Here is a 17,851-nt window from a genome sequence, read left to right as displayed (position 1 = left end):
AAATGTAGTCATGACGCTATGTATCATCGTGCTAGACATGCCCAAGTCTAGCTCTATATCCCCTAGTAAGTAAACTCTCGTGTTTCCTTCCTGCTTAGTTCACCCTCGTGACGGTCAACTCTCCTTGATTTGGCCTCTCGAGCTCGATGAGACCGCCAGCCTCGAGCTTCTTTTTCCACTTGGTGCTCTCATATTGAGCCAGAATGATAGTCATACGGAGAAGCGCCTGGTTAGTCGACTGATGTTCAGTAACGCTCTCGCCCAGTGGAGTGAACGTCCAGCGGCCGAAGGCCCAATTCAAGATGTAACGATTGCTGGGGCTTGTTGCTGGTGTCTGGAGGCGCACGTCCTCGTCTGAGTTGCGCAGCGAAGCTGGCGATGCGACGGTCATGACGGACTTGATGCGGTAGACCTCGTCCTTGGGCGCACTCTGCAGGAGAGTCATAAGCTTTGTCGCATCAACACCAGTGCCCGGCTCGCCCTTCAGCTCAACAGACAGAACTTCAACCTCGGATTGGTGATGCTTCTCCCCATCACCATGCTTATGATGATCATGCTCACAACCATCCCCCATACACACCTCTTCACCCAGCCCCTTCGCCAACGCACCATCAATGCCAAACAAAACATTCATATCCACCCACCCACGATCACTCTTCACTTTTGCCACGTCAACCTCCAAATCCCCCAATCGATCCAGCACCTCATCCAACCTCCTCTCTCCCGCCCCCTCCCACTTATTGAGGACCACCAAATCTGTATACCTCGCCTGCAGCCTCGCTGTATAACTCGTATCTTCATACCCCTTCCAATTCTCCACATCCACAACACTAACCACCCCATCAAGGACATACTCCCCGCCACTCTCCCTCGCCAACCGGTTCACCTCGAGCGCCAGTGTTGCGGGGAAGGCACTCCCGCTCGTCTCGATAATGACCCTATCCAACGAACCCCCCAGCGTCTCCCTTAACTCGGACAGAGCCGGACCCAGCTGGCCGACCAGATTACAGCAGATGCAACCCTGCAGGAGCTCGGTAACGCCGGCGATGGCGCTGCTGGCGGCGAGCTGGGAGTCGACGGCGACGTCGCCGAACTCGTTTTTTAGGAGGGCGAGTTTGTAGTCTGGGTTGAGTGCGCGCAGCTGAGGGATGAGGTTTAGGATGAGGGTGGTCTTGCCGGCGCCGAGGAAGCCGGTGATGATAGTGATGGGAATGGGCATTTTGGTAGAGTCTGTTTTTGGTCTTTTTTTTTTTTAAAAAAAAGAAAGGAGTGTGGGAGGGTGAGCTTAAAGAGGGGAGAAATGGTGATTAGGTCGGGATTGTTTGTTTATTTTGAGTAGGACGTAATGAACGTGTGCCAGGTCATGAATTGGTGAGAGAGCGGCTTTTATGAGAGAAGTCCAGCAAGAGACCCCAAATGTCAAGAAAGATAGCGCGGGGTGCTTAGAGGGGCACAAGTCTTGGCAGGAGTGCTGAGGGAAAAGTTGCCGCTGTGGAAACTGTTCGACTCATTTTCAATAGCGGCGAAATACTTCTACGCGGGAGCTTCTCTTTTCTTGAAACACTCAAAGCAATTTCCTTGCTCTTGAAAAGGATTCTTTCTGGCGTCTTGTACATAGAGATACAACATGTGCAGTACGGATTCGTACGAAGTGAGGTTCTGAGATATACACGGACCTCAACCAAAAACCCTGACGATAATATTAGAAAAAAAAATCATTGAAGCTTTATAGACAATCCAATCCACATCACAGCCTTGAACATCATAACCCCTCGACCCATGAGGGACTGGTAGAAGGGCCAGGAAGCTCTGGATTACACGGAAGATGATGTGACATATCCCAATCTTGCCTTGGGTCGCCGTGAGGACAGGAACGAGCAAGCCGGTGGACACCATGCTGAAAAAGTCCATAGCAAAGCAGAAAACACACTACAAACGGGAACGCTGGCAAGCTAACCGATGAGGGTCTTTCTTTCGATACAGTTTTTGAGACAAGCAAGGAAATGCGTCTCAACAGACCCAATGACGTGCTCAAGATCTACCAAAACGGCAAGACAGCACACAAAAGCAAAGTCTTATGGCAGGCAATATAAGCAGACAATTTGGTAGAGCCAAATAAAGCGGTTGAGCGTATGCCAAAATGCTTCATGCCCGTCAAGAGTATGGAAATTCTCGGATGAGCTCGAAGCGGAACAAAGAAATGTCTCCAATCTATCAGCATCTCCCGCCCACATGGATCAAGGCGGAAAACTTCCTATCAAGGAGTTTTGCTCTCCGAAGAAGGTGTCAATGGACACCTGGCAACCTAAGCACCGTGGGAATCTAGTGTAGGTCGTGGCAACTTCGTTGGTACTTTTTGATCTGAGAAAGAAAAAGAGAAGAAAAGGTTCCCAAATTTTGGATGCGACCCGAAGAATTTATTCGGCTGGCTTCGTCGCCGCTCCCCGCCCAAGCTGAAGAGTGGGGTCATGGAGTGCTTACATAATACCAAGCCTTTCGCTGGGCGCTCTTGACGCCGGCGCGTGACACGTCTTCCCGTCGCAGGGGCTTTCGCAGTTTCTGCTTCCATCGAGAACTGCATACTCCTTGCAGTGTCACTCGTCCACAGCAACCACACACTTATCCCAATGCCGTCAGACGAGTACACTTCAGTCGCCCGCGGACCACTCAAGCTCAAGGGCACCGCGGGTGTGACTAAAAAAAAGAAGAAAAAGAATAAGACCGATCTCGAAAAGAACTTGTCCACGGGCGGCAGCGGCAGTGGCAGTGCTAGCGAGACGGCGCTCGTGAAGGGGGAGGACGAGGGGAAGGAGAAAGACCCTGAAAATGCACAGCAGGAGGAGAAGAAGGAAGAGGAGGAGGAAGTGTACAAGACTGAGGCGGAGAAGCGCTTCTTGGAGGCCAAGCGCAAGAGGGTATGTCTTCGGTTCCCAAACAAAAAAAAAAAAAAACCTTGGATATTATCTCTTTAAAACCGCGATCTAGAGACAGACGAGATACTAATGCGACTGGCAAACAGTTAAAAGAGCTAACAGAGTCAGCTAAAGTGCGCCCTCAGCTGCTCAAAACACACAAGCAGCGTGTGGAAGAGCTCAATGCCCATCTCGCTCGCCTGACCGACCACCACGACATGCCCAAGATCGGCCCGGGCTAATGAGCAATGACACTGCTAAACCTTCGCTTACATGTTGTATTTGTCAAAATACTCCTGGATACGGAGATATTGTGGACGGAACACAGAAGCGCCATGAGGGGGTTTTTCGCAATTCAGGTTGTTGACCGCGTTTTAGCTTAATTGTTTGATACCCGTCTATATACAAATATACAATGTCTTTGCTATGATATACGCAGTTAATGTGCTGTTTCCTAGCCAGGTCCAACACAAAGTAGTTTCCCATATACAGAGGTTAGCAGCCCACAGCCCATGTCCATCCTTCTATGTATGCCAAATAATTCCTCCAGCCCAATGCCATGCCAGTTGATGTTGTTGAATAGTCAAAACGAACGTGAATATCGTGAGTTCGTGATCCCGATATTAGCAGCTATGCCTTCCTCCCAAAGTCCGCCCAAGATGCTGAAGGATTAAAACACGCTTTCAGCCATGCTGCATGCATAATGAATGAATATCTCGATGCTGTGAAATGAAAGAACGCTCCATACAATGCCCAAATGAACGAATGCTGGTTCTGCATAAAACGAGAGAAACGAAGCCGGCCGTTGAGTTAGACCAGGGCGAAGAAGCCGAGGCAGCCGGCCATCACAGCTGCAAGCAGTGACCCAACAAAACTGCGGGAAGCCGTGTTCTGCAAGCTCGGCGGCGGCTTGGTCGAGTCAGCATCGCCGGTCTCGGTGGGGTCAGCAGGAACCCAGGTTACGGCCGTGACGGTAACGACGACACCGTTGGAAGTAGTCGTACGGGTGGTGGTGATGGGGCGAGAAGTGCGAGCGGTAGGACTAGTGGTGGTGGGCTGATCGTCGGTCTTGTCATCATCATCATTTGAGCTAGTGGCAGGCGGGTTGGTCGGGCTCGGGGCGTTGGTCACAGTTGTAAGAGTGGTGTCTGCGAAGAGAGTCAGCACACATCTTTGCTGTTACTCAAACGAACAAAGGAGAGGAAAGTCCGGCAGAGCACGCCGGAGTGACGTACCTCCCAGCGTGGAGGACGTCTTGGCTGTCTCGCTAGGAGAAGATGAAGACTCCTCGTCGGACGTCGTCGTCGAGGGAGATGGGGCAGGAGGAGGAGCAGGAGAATCAGAAGAAGCAGGAGGGGGAGGGGGAGCGGGAGGAGAAACTGTTATCTCAGTGGTGGACGTACCAGGTGGGGAAGGGGAGTTGGAACTTTGCGGGGGAGTAGCTGAAGAGGGAGGGTTGTTGTTAGAGGTAGGCGGTGAGTTAGAGCTGCTGGGAGGAAGGACAGAGGTAGTCGTTTCCGGAGGAGGGACCTGGGTGGTGGGGGCCTGGGTGTTGCTGGTCTCGGGGTCCGACGATGTGGTTGTCTCAGGGGGCTGCGTCGAGCTGTCTGAGTCATCATCCGTCGGCGATGGATCAGCAGTCGAGTTGTCCTGGCGTCTAACCAGATGCCGGATCGAGGTCGTCAGGGCTCCCTCCGCCTTCCGGACTGCCTCGATAATAGTGTGCTCCTGATGAGGGTGATGATGGGGAAGGGTGGTGATTGTCGCAGGGTTGGCGGCGTTCTGATGATGAGGCAGCATCCTGCTGCGGCAGTGATTGCCGGCGACATGGACAGTCATGAGTAGCAGTAGGGCCAGTGGCAGGACAAGGAGGAGTCGCCGAGTGTGTGAGCGCATGGTCTTGGGTGAGCCAGAGAGCTGTTGGTCGTCAATTGGCGCATGAGTCTGGGCGACAGTGTCCTCCTTCTCGGTCACAGGAAGAAGAGGCTCCGCAGACGGAGACTTCTCGCCCTTAAAGAGATCCATGGCAGATGAAGGACGACGACAGAAGTTGGCCAAAACAAGACTGTGGCGATCTCTAGCGTTTTATACGTTGACTGACTGCGCTGCAATGCAGGACAGCTCACTTCTACCCAGCCGGTTGAGAGACTGTGACTGGCCAAGCTACGGAAGGTTAGCGGTCAAGAACAAAACAAGTGAATGATAAGAGGGCAACGGGGAGAAATGCCAGAATGTGAGGACGTAAGCCTGGGTTATAAGCCCAACCGGCTATGTAAATGACGAAAAGTGTAACCTTGTCGGATGGTCATACACACCGTTTGCGCTGCACAGTCCACCTCGTTTACGAATATCCGCTGTTTATTCCTCTGCAGGATTTTGACTTTGTCACCGGTGATCAGCTCCGGTGCTGGCGACTCCCAACGGCACAGGCCGGCAGTTGTGGACTCTCGCTTGTGCTGTTGGTACTGTTGTCTGTCTGACACAGTCTGTCTTTGTATATATCCGTTGAGGAATGTGGTCAGTTGGCAATCGGCGAAAATATAATCTCGCTGACTCGGCGCCAGACCCGTGGACGACCCATGGCATCAGTGGAGGGGCTCCCGGGCTGTTGCAGCGGTAGGCTCAGCTGGGACCTCGAAGACGACATGACGCGGGAAGAGCAGGGGTCCGCTGCAGCACAATGAGCGATCCGCCGCAGTCCCCCAGTCCACAGTCCTTACTGTGGGACACAGTCTGTTCATCGGGCTGCTGTTGCTGTTGCTGCTCTCACCAATCTGGTCTCACACCCACGTTGTCAATAAGGAATTCTTCCCACCTCTACCGTTCCATCTTGAGACTTCGACCCCGCGAAACAGGCGTTACAACCACCCGGTGGATGTTGATTTGGAGATATCGTCCGAACCACCGACCCATCCCAACTGACCACCAAGACAACAATGGAAACGCGGAGATCTGATCTCGCCTTTCAGTGCTGTCACTGTTGTCGCGACCAGGGCCCAAGCTTCACCTCTCGCAGCACAGCCTCCAGCCATCGTTTTTCGCCTTGGTCTATGTACAGTTCTACCTGGTTTTACTTGTTAGCACAGTACTTAATTCGAGTCGCAACAAGCCATAGCAAGGGCGTCAACCAAGGTACAACACCAATGCAATTGAGTGCTCAGAACGTCAGCCTTGGGGGCGCTCAAAAGGCTATTGTGCCTCTCTAATGGCCGAGATATCTACCATCCAATCAATTTTTCGTATTGAAAGTTGGGCTATACTTAGATGTTAAGAGGTTGAGGGATTCGCAAGCTATCTTCCCAAACATGAGATGTGGCTTGCAAAACAAGTATCATATTAACAGATATACTAAGTAAAACTGTATTGCCTGATTCTCTGCCTGCCGCCAATGTGGGGGCAGCGCCGCGGACTGTCCCACCAGGCGGACCACAGCGGACCGCAGATTGGCCTTGGCAGCTGGAAACATACAACATCATGAAAGCTTGGCATGCGCTGGTACAGGGGACAAAAAAAAGACTCGGGGAGCCGGTCCCAGCTCTTTGGACGTGGTGTTTCCTCTTGCTGTTTCGCCTCTTCGTGTCCTGCCGCGCGACGAAGAAATTCCTGCAGCAGAAAGCCGGTCCGCGACAATTGCATGCTCTGCGCGTTTGCATTCTTGCAGACGTCGACCCAGAGCAGGGTCGCCGGTGCACCAACCTGATTCAGAACTCACCCAGCAAAACTCTGTCCTGTGCTCCAGGGTTGTTTTGTGGATCCGATCCGCTCGTATCGCCGACCTCGACGTCATTGCTCGCAGGATTCTGACAGTCCGAGAGCGCGTTGCTGGGTCAGGGGGCTGATACACTACTCCGATGGCCACCCACCACCGCGACCACTGTAGAGAGGAGAGAGCCTGCAGGCCATCGGACAGCGTAGCGTTCTCCCACTCGTCGCCGCGCAGAGCCCAACCATCAACACGAATTTTTGGAACAATGGCGGTTTGAGCCACAGCACCGGGCAAGCAATGTGTTGATTGTTGGAGAAGGACGGATGCTAGTGGACAGATGCCGGGTCAAGCGGGGTGCAGATTGTCTTCAGCACTCCGAGCCTGGTGCTGACCTCCCAGCATGCATGACTTCGTCAGCGCAGGAAGGCAGCGAGCCTCTCGTCCATCCAGCAACTGAGCGTTGTCAGCATGCTTACAGCTGGCCCAGGCTGTACATACCTACATCTATCTGTATGGTGCATGGCATGATGATTGTGTAATGGTCAGTTTCGATGCCCGTTAAACCCGAACCGCGATCAGAACGTCAGGCTTGGCAAAAAGCTCCCAGCCTTGGAGCCACCTCCAGCCACATGGATAGACCAGTCGCTCAAGCGAGATGCGCCGAGATTCCTGTGATGCGGCCGTGGCTGTGTCACTGCCAAGGTTTGAACATGGCATGGTCGACCAGACACCGTCCCGAGTTCCGTTCTGCAGCGTAATCCTCCCCAATATGTACAGTGTCGTTATTTTAATATTGGGAACGGCTCTAACATCAATTCTCTTCCTATCTACTGAGCTCTATGCTCCAAGCAATTTGATTAAAGTATGTTCTTTGTCAGCGTAGAACTGTATCCATCATTGTGTTCTTCTATGCTATATAACATCTAGGAAGCACAATTATGTGAAATCTACCTTTTGGTTTCCCTCCTTGCAAATACCCTAGATCTCCCCATCATTGCAGCGCATCTTAGGTATCTGCACAAGTACATTCGTTTTCTACTTAGAGGTATGTCTGGAAGTATAATGAGCAAGACCCGGCTCTTGAGCTCCATCACTTGCGACCGAAAGGCTCAACTCTTTTTGAGCTTCAGCGTGCACAACAACTCGCTTCGTCGGGTAAACTTTATATGGTAGCACCTACAAACGTACCTGTTGCAAACTCAAGTCAGAGCTAATGAATGACAGTTCACCTCAAAAAGTTCTCTTACCCAGAGCAGAAGCGCCAATCCAAACCGCTACTTGAGCCCCAAGTTTTGGTGGGCACCAACTACAGAACACTTGTGTCAGCATACCACAGCTTTGGACTTCCGGAGCCAAAGTCAAGGGAAACTTACTACTGCCCTCCCTCTACATTCACCACCATTACAAAATAATACCAACCGCCTGCATATCCAAGACCGCCAATAACCATGAGAATTAGCCAAACTCGGAACGTCAGCCGTTTTACTTTGGGAACTGCCTGTCTCTCTGAAAAGCCATTTTGAACCCAAAAGTCATTTTGCATCACAAAGCCATTTGGATACTTGGCGGCTTCATCAACAGCCTCGGCGTGAGCCACCTGATTTCGCCAACATCGGACGATATAAATCGCCATGATGGCGGTCAACCCGGCATTGACCCATTCCCAAATAGCGATCGCAAGGATGTGTCGTTGGTTCAAATATCCCTCCCCTGCTCTCACGACCCAGATGGCAGCCATGATCTGCAACAACAGTTCAGCGCCTGCAGTGGCCACCCATGCACGAATCCAGGGCATCTCTCCCTTCCACACAATGGCGTATGTCACGGTAGTGAGGGCTAGGAGCGTAATGCGCGGTCTTTGCAGATAAAGCATCGCAACATCGGCGACTCTAATGTGTTCGTAACCCGGCGTCCTCATGATTAGGACCGCGCAAAGGACATTTCCCACGAATGTCAGCCCCCATGTAGGAAGCCAGTTGTACCAGTATACATTCTTGCGTTTCTTTTTGCCAAACATGCGACAGCTTATTATGTAGATGAAGGGCCGGCAGCCGACCGCTAGGCCAAGGACCATTGTGACGAGATTAGTGATGGCGAACGCGATGAAGGTGTCTCGGCGTCTGGGACATTCCGTGGGGATGCTTGGGTAGATTTGCCATTGAGCGGGAATCGACTGGGTTAAGTTGGAATCGCGTGTGGTGCTCATGGTTGGTCGGTTGAAGACGTTGCCCGTAAGGGATGATTTCGAAGAGGAGATGGACGGTCTGCTGCAAGTTCATTGTTGAGCTTATATTGCATATGTCCATCCTTCTGGTAAGACTTCCCCTGATCTATCTTATTTCAACGCATCACGCTATTCTTACGGGAAGGAGCTGAAGTTGTGCTCAGCAGACTGGCACGCGCGCTGTAATAAGATGATAGCATTCCTTTCTAGGACGCACTATCTTTCGACCCACGTTAAGGTTAAGAAGTATCGGCTGGTAAGTGCATAAGGCCGGCTAGCTTTATGGCCCGAATACCAACAGAGGGTAACCCGTCTTCCGAACAGGGCAATGTCAGGCCATCGCGGCACCAACTGTAGGGTCAGCGAAGGAATAAGCTCATTTTAAGCTCAGCCTTACGGCCCTTCGTACAACGATTCGTTGAGTCAAGAAGACTTCGCAGCTTGGGAGCCACGAGCCACTGATCGCGACATGCGACCTTACCCATTAAATAAACAAATTGAACACTACTTTGGCTTCGCAGGCATCATTGAGCGAAACCCATCTTTTGCTCACTTGCTCAGGAGCTTAGACATGATTATGAGATGCGGGTTTCCGAGACGACGAGAGCCAACTGGTTTTGAACTCGTCAGAGTCCAAAGAACCCGAAGTTGTCGAGGACCAACTCGGTCAGAGGGAGTTGACTGATGTCTTTACACCATCCATGACCAGTAGGTAGACAACGGTCTTGGCGAACCCCTCGCGAAGGTTCCCCGTCCTGACGAAGAGGCGAAGCGACTGGTCTGCTGTTACAGCTCGTGGTGGCGTGAGGCGGACAGCAGCAAGCCACATCCAGCCACACGGGTTCCTGGAGTGCGATGGTGCCGCACGGGCTGATTCACGGAACCGCATGCTTGGGGCCGTGGGCCCCTGGGTAACACGGTCACAGCTAAGACTGTCAGTTCCCCACACAGCACAGCTTGGGCTGGATCCGTTCATTCAGGGCAGAATGCTGAGCGCCGTCAGTCACAGCTGGCCTCTTTCATGTGATGCAACATTGGCGATGGTGGACACGCAACAGCAGCGCCGGATTCGAGCTCACCATGGCACCACCATCTGCAACGTCGGATAGGATTGGTGGGAAAGCATGAAGGGAAGGAAGTTTCTCTTCTAATCCATTCTCCTCGAACCTGACAATTCTCTGAACTTAAACATCCTTGAATTCCCATCCACGGTTTCCGTTGCGTGGCCACATCTCGCGATCGAAGTAAATACTGCCCAACCAACTAATTATTATTTCAACGACGACAGCGATCTTGATGAACTCCCAAACAACAATCAGCCATGACAGACGACCGGACTTCATCCGTTACGAGCTCCTCCAGTACCGATTCCTCTCCTGCTCTACCAGCGACTGACGCCCCTCCTGAACGCATCCCCTCGCGCTCCTCACAACCTTACCACCGCGGCTCATTCTCCAACATTACCATGCCCCAGTTCGCGCGCGAATCTTTTATGCCAAGCGAAAGTGGCACCGAAGCAGACGACGAGCATGTGCCGAAAGGCTTACCGGTGCCGCGTTCCCGTCACCATGGCAAGAGCGTATTAGCCCTCGGTGGTAAGGCCGAGGTGGTATCGGAATCATCCACTTCGGTGTTGTCGCCTGATGTGTTGGAGGAGGAAGGGAGGGTAAGGAAAAAGCAAAACGGGGGGATGGATAGGGAAAGGAAGAGGGTTGGTGATAGAGGAAGACGGCGAAGGGAGTTAGTAAGGAGAGCAGTTGAGGTGGGGTTATTGGGGTTTCAGGCCGCAATGGTTGCTGCGAACCCTGATGCTGAGGGAGTTATCAGAACTTATTGGAGAGGTATGTGCCGTTTGGTTCTTAGAAATATGGCAATATGGACACAGCTGACTAGTTCGATGCCAGAACTGCTCTCAGTTGGCAACCTCTGGTGCGTCCTGATCGCACTCTACCCTCTGAGACTTGTCTGTTGGGCCTACCGGCAGGGCAAGCTGTCGAGAACAATCCCAATCCGCATTCCAGCCTCATTTGACCTTGCGCCGATGCTCTACCCGCAAATTATCCCTGTCCTCATCTCCCTCCTGGTGGCGCATAACCTCCAGGGCGTCGTTCTGCCCAGCCTGGTGCTCAGCATCAGCGCCCTTCCGAGGCCGCTGATCCCGACAGCGCGTCCTTGGGAAACATTCAGTAACATGCAGTGGCTGCTGTCTTGTCTACCTTTTTCCCTACATAAGCTGGGCTTTGGGTCGCCGCATGATGGAGAGCAGGAGATCGCGCCCGAGATTCTGGCTCTGCTCTATCCCTTACATCAGACGCTATGCCTGATCTTGCTATATTTGACTACGACCAGCTTGCTCGTCTCAGAGGTTCATCTTCTATCAATTGGACTGATCCATCTACTATTGTTTGCCCGCTCCCCTCAGGCAGTCATCCTGAGGGCCATTCTCTGGGGCGGCGGTCTCGGTCTGCTCGTCTCATGCAGCCATGTCATTCGCTGGGGCATTACTCTGGCCCGCATTCCCAAATGGCGGTTCAGAAAAGCCCCGTCCGATGAACCAGCCTTAGCCGAACTCTTCAGGGAACTTTTGTCCCTCCTCCGGCCGCGCACATCTTCAAAGACCTCCCGCTTAAATCTCGAATCGGACTACTCGACAGACGAAGACGAAATTCTCCTTTCCCATCCTGCACACACCTGTCCTGTCCCCGACCGGCCCCCTTCCAACCACGCCACGACTCCCTCCGGCCGACGCAAACGTGCTCCCTCAGCCAGCCTGCGCGCGTTCTTCTCGCTCACCTACGAGCAGTCAGTTACCCGACGCTGGCTTTATGCCGGCTACGTCTACGCCTGCACACTCGTGATCGCCTTCCTCGTCGTACGTCCACACATCCAGACGTACGCCCTGGGAGGTCGGGAACCCCTCGGCTGGGCAGTGGGCTATTTCCTCGGAGATTGGCCACAGTTCCGGTTCTGGGCTGTCAAGGGCAACTGGGAACGGTGGATTTCCCTCCCCCCTCTGCGAGACGACATCGAGAAAGGGTTGCTCTGTGAAGGAACAGGCTGGGTTAACCGCTTGCGCATGACTTTCCTCGGACCGGCACACACCAGGCTCGCCATCTCCGCGTACTACCTTATCCTCATCACTTTTGCGCTCTCCCTCCTTCTTCTCCACCTAGCCCGTAAATCCGTCTGCGGTTCCGACGTCGACACCCGCCGCAAGGTCTTCCACTTCCTCACCGTTTTCATGTTCCTTCCCACTCTGTACATCGACCCTACGTTTGTCGCCCTCGCGATGGCTGTTGTCTTGGGTATATTCCTCTTGCTTGATCTACTTCGCGCAAGCCAACTTCCTCCCCTTTCAAAACCTATCGCTCACTTTGTTGAGCCGTTCGTCGACGGCCGAGACTTGAGAGGACCCGTGGTCGTGTCGCACATCTTTCTATTAGTTGGCTGCGCCGTGCCGGTGTGGCTTTCCCTGGCTTCGCTGCCCCGTTCAGCGTCGAACAATGAGGAGGATCCGTGGAAGGGATGGGAGCTATCCTCTCGTGAGGTTGCTCTTGTTGCCGGAGTGGTGTGTGTCGGGTTGGGTGACGCAGCGGCATCGCTTGTGGGGAGGAGATGGGGGAAGACGAAGTGGTTGTGGGGAGGGGGGAAGAGTGTTGAGGGGAGTGTAGCGTTTGCGGTAGCGGTGTTGATCGGGTTGTTGGCTGGGGCAGCGTGGTTGCGGGTTGGGGGGTGGCCTACTGCTGTGCCGGGGATTGCAGACCTGGGTAGTGGAGGAGGTAGTGGAATGGAGAGCCTAAGAAGTGTGTTGGATGTCAAGAGGCTCTGGGGATGGCTCGGCCCAGGCCCAGAGGGCACAGGTGTGCTGGGGAAGGCTACAGCTTGTGCGACAGTGGCTTCGTTGACTGAGGCGGTGTTGACGGGGGGTAATGATAATGTGGTTGTGCCGGTGGTGTTGTGGGAATGTGTAAAGGCGTTGGCGGTATAAACATGGGATAGATGGCTGTAGAGCATGATAGAGTATATAAGCTAACATATCGAAAACTCATCTTCTCCTGAGTATACACCAATTACACTAAGCCAACCCTATATTCTACATCTAAGTTTCTAGGTATAATACACTCAATACTTCCATACCGCAATACCAGCAGCATCAACGCTCGTCTTCCGCGCCAGAATCTCCGAAACAACCTCGCGAACACCCTGCTTGTGCCGGCGCTCAAACAGGAACATGTTGAGAATCTGCTTGGGCGTGTACTTGCCCGCGCGAACCTTGGCCTCGACTTGCTCCTCGGTCGGCACGGTAAACACGTTGTAGGGGTACTCCTCGTAGGCAACATCGTTCAGTAGCGTCAGCTTGGGAGCGTTACTCTCGACGGTGAAGTACTCGTCGGTCAGGCGCTTGGCCTCCTCGGGCGAGAGCTCAGCCAAAGTAGCAGGCTGCCACTTGACTGGGCGCTTCTCGATCAGCAGGGCAGTCACGCCCTCGGTGAAGTCGTGGGAGGCCATGAACTTGGAGGCCATGGCATGCTCACGCAAGAAGGTGTCATGGATGTTCCAGGCACGGCCGATGCGCATCTGGCGCAAGGTGACGTGAACGGCAATGGGAGAGCGCTTGTTCAGCGTCTCGAGGGTTTCCTGGGCCCAGGCCTTGGTCGAGCCCTCCTCGGCCTCAAGAGCGCGAATGATGGCATCGACAGAGTCGTGACTGAAACAGCGGTCGATAGCCTCGCGCAGCTCGCCGGCAATCTGGATGGGCTCGTCGTGCGGCAGGCCGGTGACGAACTCCTCGATCGTGGCGTTGATAACGCGCAGACGAGTCTCGAGATCGTCGGTGTCCTGGAAGCGCAGTTCGGCCAGACGAGACTCCAGGCGCGGCAGAGAGGTCGAGTGCAGGTAGTGAGTGGCGATGCCAGCGTAGAAGACGTTGGCACCCTTGAGGCGGGCGCTGGTCAGGGCAAGGTAGGTGCCCACAGCGCCGGGCATACGGGGCAGGAAGAAGGAAGCGCCAACGTCTGGGAAGAAGCCGATGTTGGTCTCAGGCATGGCAAACACGGTGCGCTCAGTCGCAATCCGGAAGGGGGCGTGGATGCTGAGGCCGACGCCGCCACCCATGGTGATGCCGTCCATGAAAGCGATGTAGGGCTTGTTGTAGGTCGCAATCAGATGGTCCAGACGGTATTCCTGGGCGAAGTAGTCCCTGCTCTTCTTCTGACCCTCAGGGCCCTCCTTGTTCCACTGGGCCAGCTGGGCAACGTCGCCGCCAGCGCAGAAGGCCTTGTCACCGGCGCCTTTCATGACGATGACATTGGCCATGTCGGACTTGCCCCACTCGATCAGGCGCGGGGCGATCTTGCGAATCATGGAGCCATTGAGGGCATTGAGCTTCTTGGGGCGATTCAGGGTGATGGAGCGCAGGCCGTACAGGCTGTTGAAGACAACATCCTCGGGCTCGTCTCCAGGCTGAGGCTTGAACAGCTCATAGGCCTCCTGGGTAGAGATGGACAACTGCATATCGCCTTGTCAACAACACTTCTGACAAAGAAGAGGAGAGAGAGCATACCAATCGCTGCTGCTGGCCGGCAAGCAGCTTCGCGCGGAGGGGCATCCTAGGCGAAGCGAAGAACGTGGCTGATCTATGGCAAGCACGGCAGGCAGAGGCTTGGGCTGAGAGCGAGGATGCTACTGCGGGCACCGCTCGCAGGGTCAGGGTGCGGCCGAACATTGGGACAAGAGGGAGAGGAAGGCGGCCTAGGAGGAGGAGGGCGAGTGGGACGGGAATAAAGGTGGTTGCTGGTCTAGCGGCAGGAGAACGGGAAAGATCCGAGGTCGACGGCTTAGTTCAGTGTCTCCCCCTCTCACTTGGACCGAACTAGGTCTTAGCTTGGCGATCGACTATGCGCCGGGTCCCGCCTTGTCTCTCTCGCTGCGGCGCCGTTGCCGTCTGCCGTCGATAATCGTCCTTTTGAATCTCGGACGCTGGATATCAAGATCGACTTCCATCCTCCATTCTCTGATCCCGCGAGCCCCACTGCAGCTTTTGGTTTTAGTGACCCGAACCCTGGAGTTTGCGTCCCTCAGAAGTGTGTCGCGGCTTGTGATTGGATGTTTGGACCGAGGGGTTGCTGAGGGGTTGCTCCAGCGGACAGCGTCGGCCCAGCTGTTGCTGCAAGGCAGGTCCAACGGCCGGCTGCAGCCAATCAGATGGAAAATAGCCCCAGCTCGGTCCGGGCCAAGGGGCCCCAGTCCTTAGCCGTTAGTTAGAGGGGAGCATCTCTATCCAGCTGGGAACAGCTGTTAAGGGCTGCCAAAGGCCGTCACACCCAAGCGTCCCGTGTGCAACGTCTCTAACATCTTCCCTTCCTCCGCGGCACCACTTCTTTTTCTCACGGATTTGTATATCCGTTGTCCCTGATGGCACTATTGAAGTCAATAGTTTACAGCTACTCACTATTTGTTGTCAGTTGGGTAATAACAAAAAACCGTATAACAGAAAGATATGGGTATGCCATGCAGCGTTTCAACGCCTAATCCCTCATGAGTACTGTCATGAGCTGCGTCGTCCTCAATATCATCACCAACATCCAACATCCTCCAATCCTACATTCTTAGCACCAAGGAATGAGCTTATGCACCCCGCTCCAGCCCTGCCAACCCCAGAAAGAATCTGGCCAGGCCCCATGCGCCTGGGTCGGGAACCTGCTCGAAACCAGATCCGCCGACATAGACGCTACGGCCTAGGCTAGCCCGCATTCCGCGCGTGCGCGCGGCTCCCTCTTGCGCCGCTGTCGCTGCTGCCTTAACATCGCCAGTGTGTGCCAACGTCTCGACGAATGGATAGAGCGCATCAACTAGAGTGCGATCACCCGGGCGAGCAGGTGTGTACCGCAGCATGGAGTCGCAGCTGGCCTGGAGAGCAGCTGCCCACACCTTTGCCGTCGCCTGGCCGGGTCCTTGCGCTCGGAGGGCAGTAACCAGGGAGTTGAGGAAGATGGCATAGAGAGCCCCGGATGTGCCGTCCATGTTGTGCTCGACTACTGGTACAATGCTGGCCAAATCGACCACCACATCACCAGTCAGGGGGTGCTCTTGGATGTGTCTGAGGATGGCTGTGTCTGTCAGCATTTTTAGCTCGATCAGTACCGGGAGGTGTAAGGGATGAACATACCCTCGGCTCCTCTCTTCAAACCAATGCCGCAGTCACCGTCGCCAACGACTGTGTCAAACTTGGTCACCTCAGGCTCAATTGCTATCACACTTTCGAGTGCTCGCGTCAGCATTTGTTGCATCAATGCGGGAACCGTCTTCAGCCCACTCGACGTCAACACCTTGCTGGCGCTCTCGTCTCCTTCCCTCGTGGCCGTGTTCTGCTCAGCCCACGTCTGCGCCAACACAGGCGCCGACCAGCCAGTAGCCTCGCAGGGCGCATCCAGCAGTTCCAGAATACTGGAGCCCTCAATACCCGTATCGACGACCTTCAGCAGCGTAATGCTGAAGCCGAGCCCGTTCAGGCTGGTCATGTATGTGCCGTTCAGGATACGTACTGGCCGGATGCCGTAGCTCTTCTCCAGCTGCCCGACCACCTCGGTCACAATTCCTCCCATCTCCAGGACACTGACTCCTCCAAGGTTGTTTACCATCAGTACCACCTCATCGCTGGAGTCGATCTTCAGGAAAGCCCGATCCTCATCAGTCTGATTAAGCATCTGCCGCAGCATCTTGCCTACTAGCTCCGGCAAGGTGACTACCTCCCGGCTGGAACCCTGCTCGTTGTGAATGCCCATGCCAATTTCGACCTCCCCATCCTTCAACCTTTCCGACTCATCCATTCCCTTCCTCCCAGGAACATGCACATGCTCCAAGCTCGCCCCAACACTGACCAGATTCTCCGCTGTGAGCTTAGCAACTCTAGCAACTTCACTCAACCCGGCCCCCTTCGCGGCCAACGCTCCGCTAATCTTGTGCACCAACACCGTCCCAGCAATTCCTCTCCTCCCAACCTTCCCTCCATTCTTCCTCCCAACACCCACATCATCCCCCACAACAACCATCTCAACCCTCACTCCCGCTGCCCGCGCTTTCTCAACCGCCATACCAAAGTTCAACACATCCCCCGTATAATTCATTACCGTCACCAACACCCCGCCATCCTCTTTATCCGCAAACCGGTCCACACGGGACATAATCGCCGTGCGCACCTGCTCAGCGCTGGGGCTCGCGAAGATGGTGCCCGCCACAGCGGCGGACAAGAGGCCGCGGCCGACCATGCCTGAGAAGGAGGGTTCATGGCCGGAGCCGCCGCCTGAGATGAGTGAGACTTTTTGCGTGGCGGGGAGGGTGTTTGGGCGGAGGTAGATGATTTTGTTAGATGAGTCGAGGGCTAAGGAGGGGTTCAGCAGCGGGAGGGCGGCGAGGGAGGTGTGCACTAGGTGTGTGGGATCTGGGAGGAAGTGTTTGGTTGACATGGTGATGAGTTGGTGAGGTAAGTTCGGCTAAGGCGTAATAGATTTAGTTCAGGTAAGAAGTTGATCGGATGTAAGTTGACTGGAGCAATTATAACTCGAGATGAAGTGAGTTCGCTAAATCGGTCAGTCGACGTGTAAAAGAGAGCGGGGCCGATGTGGTCAGTCGGTTTGTGTTGTACAAAGTACCTTTTTGAATCCACAGTTGATATGGAGTTGACGTTCAAATGAAGAATTTGAACCTATCGCCTCGAGAGACCGGTTCGCTAATGATACCCTGCAGCTCACCAAGCAATGGATCTCAGGATGCAGGAGCCGTGAGGAAGGTCTCCAGTCCTCGGGAGAGCTTGCCCGATCGAAGGAACGGCATTGGCGTTGCCGAGTGGGGGAGGGGAGGTGACGGGTGTGCGGGGCATCATCACACTCTCTAAACCATCTTTGTATTTTTTTTTCATCCTGTCTTTCTGGCCACTCGTCTGCTGAGTGATGGAAACAAACCTAAGCATTTGGGTCTTGAACTTGTGTGACTCAAACCCTGTTGCCGTCG

At 54.2% G+C, this 17,851-nt stretch overlaps 7 protein-coding genes across 7 annotated transcripts; 2 read left to right on the top strand and 5 right to left on the bottom strand.

The window, feature by feature from the left end:
- Nucleotides 1-94: 94 nt before the first annotated feature.
- On the bottom strand, nucleotides 95-1,219 carry CTHT_0061410 (putative cytoplasm protein; the record flags this gene model as incomplete). Its single annotated transcript, XM_006696394.1, has 1 exon — nucleotides 95-1,219. The coding sequence occupies one exon, from the start codon at nucleotides 1,217-1,219 to the stop codon at nucleotides 95-97; it is 1,125 nt and encodes a 374-aa protein (XP_006696457.1).
- A 1,408-nt stretch (nucleotides 1,220-2,627) lies between these two features.
- On the top strand, nucleotides 2,628-3,154 carry CTHT_0061400 (uncharacterized protein; the record flags this gene model as incomplete). Its single annotated transcript, XM_006696393.1, has 2 exons — nucleotides 2,628-2,915; nucleotides 3,059-3,154. The coding sequence occupies 2 exons, from the start codon at nucleotides 2,628-2,630 to the stop codon at nucleotides 3,152-3,154; spliced, it is 384 nt and encodes a 127-aa protein (XP_006696456.1).
- Nucleotides 3,155-3,722: 568 nt separating this feature from the next.
- CTHT_0061390 (uncharacterized protein) lies at nucleotides 3,723-4,937 on the bottom strand (the record flags this gene model as incomplete). The annotated part of the gene is made up of 2 exons (XM_006696392.1): nucleotides 3,723-4,060; nucleotides 4,148-4,937. The coding sequence occupies 2 exons, from the start codon at nucleotides 4,935-4,937 to the stop codon at nucleotides 3,723-3,725; spliced, it is 1,128 nt and encodes a 375-aa protein (XP_006696455.1).
- A 2,955-nt stretch (nucleotides 4,938-7,892) lies between these two features.
- CTHT_0061380 (uncharacterized protein) lies at nucleotides 7,893-8,824 on the bottom strand (the record flags this gene model as incomplete). Its single annotated transcript, XM_006696391.1, has 2 exons — nucleotides 7,893-7,924; nucleotides 8,038-8,824. The coding sequence occupies 2 exons, from the start codon at nucleotides 8,822-8,824 to the stop codon at nucleotides 7,893-7,895; spliced, it is 819 nt and encodes a 272-aa protein (XP_006696454.1).
- Nucleotides 8,825-10,163: 1,339 nt separating this feature from the next.
- Nucleotides 10,164-12,830, top strand: CTHT_0061370 (dolichol kinase-like protein; the record flags this gene model as incomplete). Its single annotated transcript, XM_006696390.1, has 2 exons — nucleotides 10,164-10,683; nucleotides 10,747-12,830. The coding sequence occupies 2 exons, from the start codon at nucleotides 10,164-10,166 to the stop codon at nucleotides 12,828-12,830; spliced, it is 2,604 nt and encodes an 867-aa protein (XP_006696453.1).
- Nucleotides 12,831-12,964: 134 nt separating this feature from the next.
- On the bottom strand, nucleotides 12,965-14,567 carry CTHT_0061360 (mitochondrial 37S ribosomal protein mS47; the record flags this gene model as incomplete). The annotated part of the gene is made up of 2 exons (XM_006696389.1): nucleotides 12,965-14,350; nucleotides 14,406-14,567. The coding sequence occupies 2 exons, from the start codon at nucleotides 14,565-14,567 to the stop codon at nucleotides 12,965-12,967; spliced, it is 1,548 nt and encodes a 515-aa protein (XP_006696452.1).
- Nucleotides 14,568-15,469: 902 nt separating this feature from the next.
- CTHT_0061350 (dihydroxyacetone kinase-like protein) lies at nucleotides 15,470-17,307 on the bottom strand (the record flags this gene model as incomplete). The annotated part of the gene is made up of 2 exons (XM_006696388.1): nucleotides 15,470-15,951; nucleotides 16,011-17,307. The coding sequence occupies 2 exons, from the start codon at nucleotides 17,305-17,307 to the stop codon at nucleotides 15,470-15,472; spliced, it is 1,779 nt and encodes a 592-aa protein (XP_006696451.1).
- Between the last annotated feature and the right edge of the window lie 544 nt (nucleotides 17,308-17,851).

Source organism: Thermochaetoides thermophila, assembly GCF_000221225.1.
Source record: "Thermochaetoides thermophila DSM 1495 unplaced genomic scaffold scf7180000011821, whole genome shotgun sequence".
NCBI lineage: Eukaryota > Fungi > Ascomycota > Sordariomycetes > Sordariales > Chaetomiaceae > Thermochaetoides > Thermochaetoides thermophila.
The sequence above is the reverse complement of the archived record's forward strand: the minus strand, read 5'-3'. Positions and strand labels throughout refer to the sequence as shown.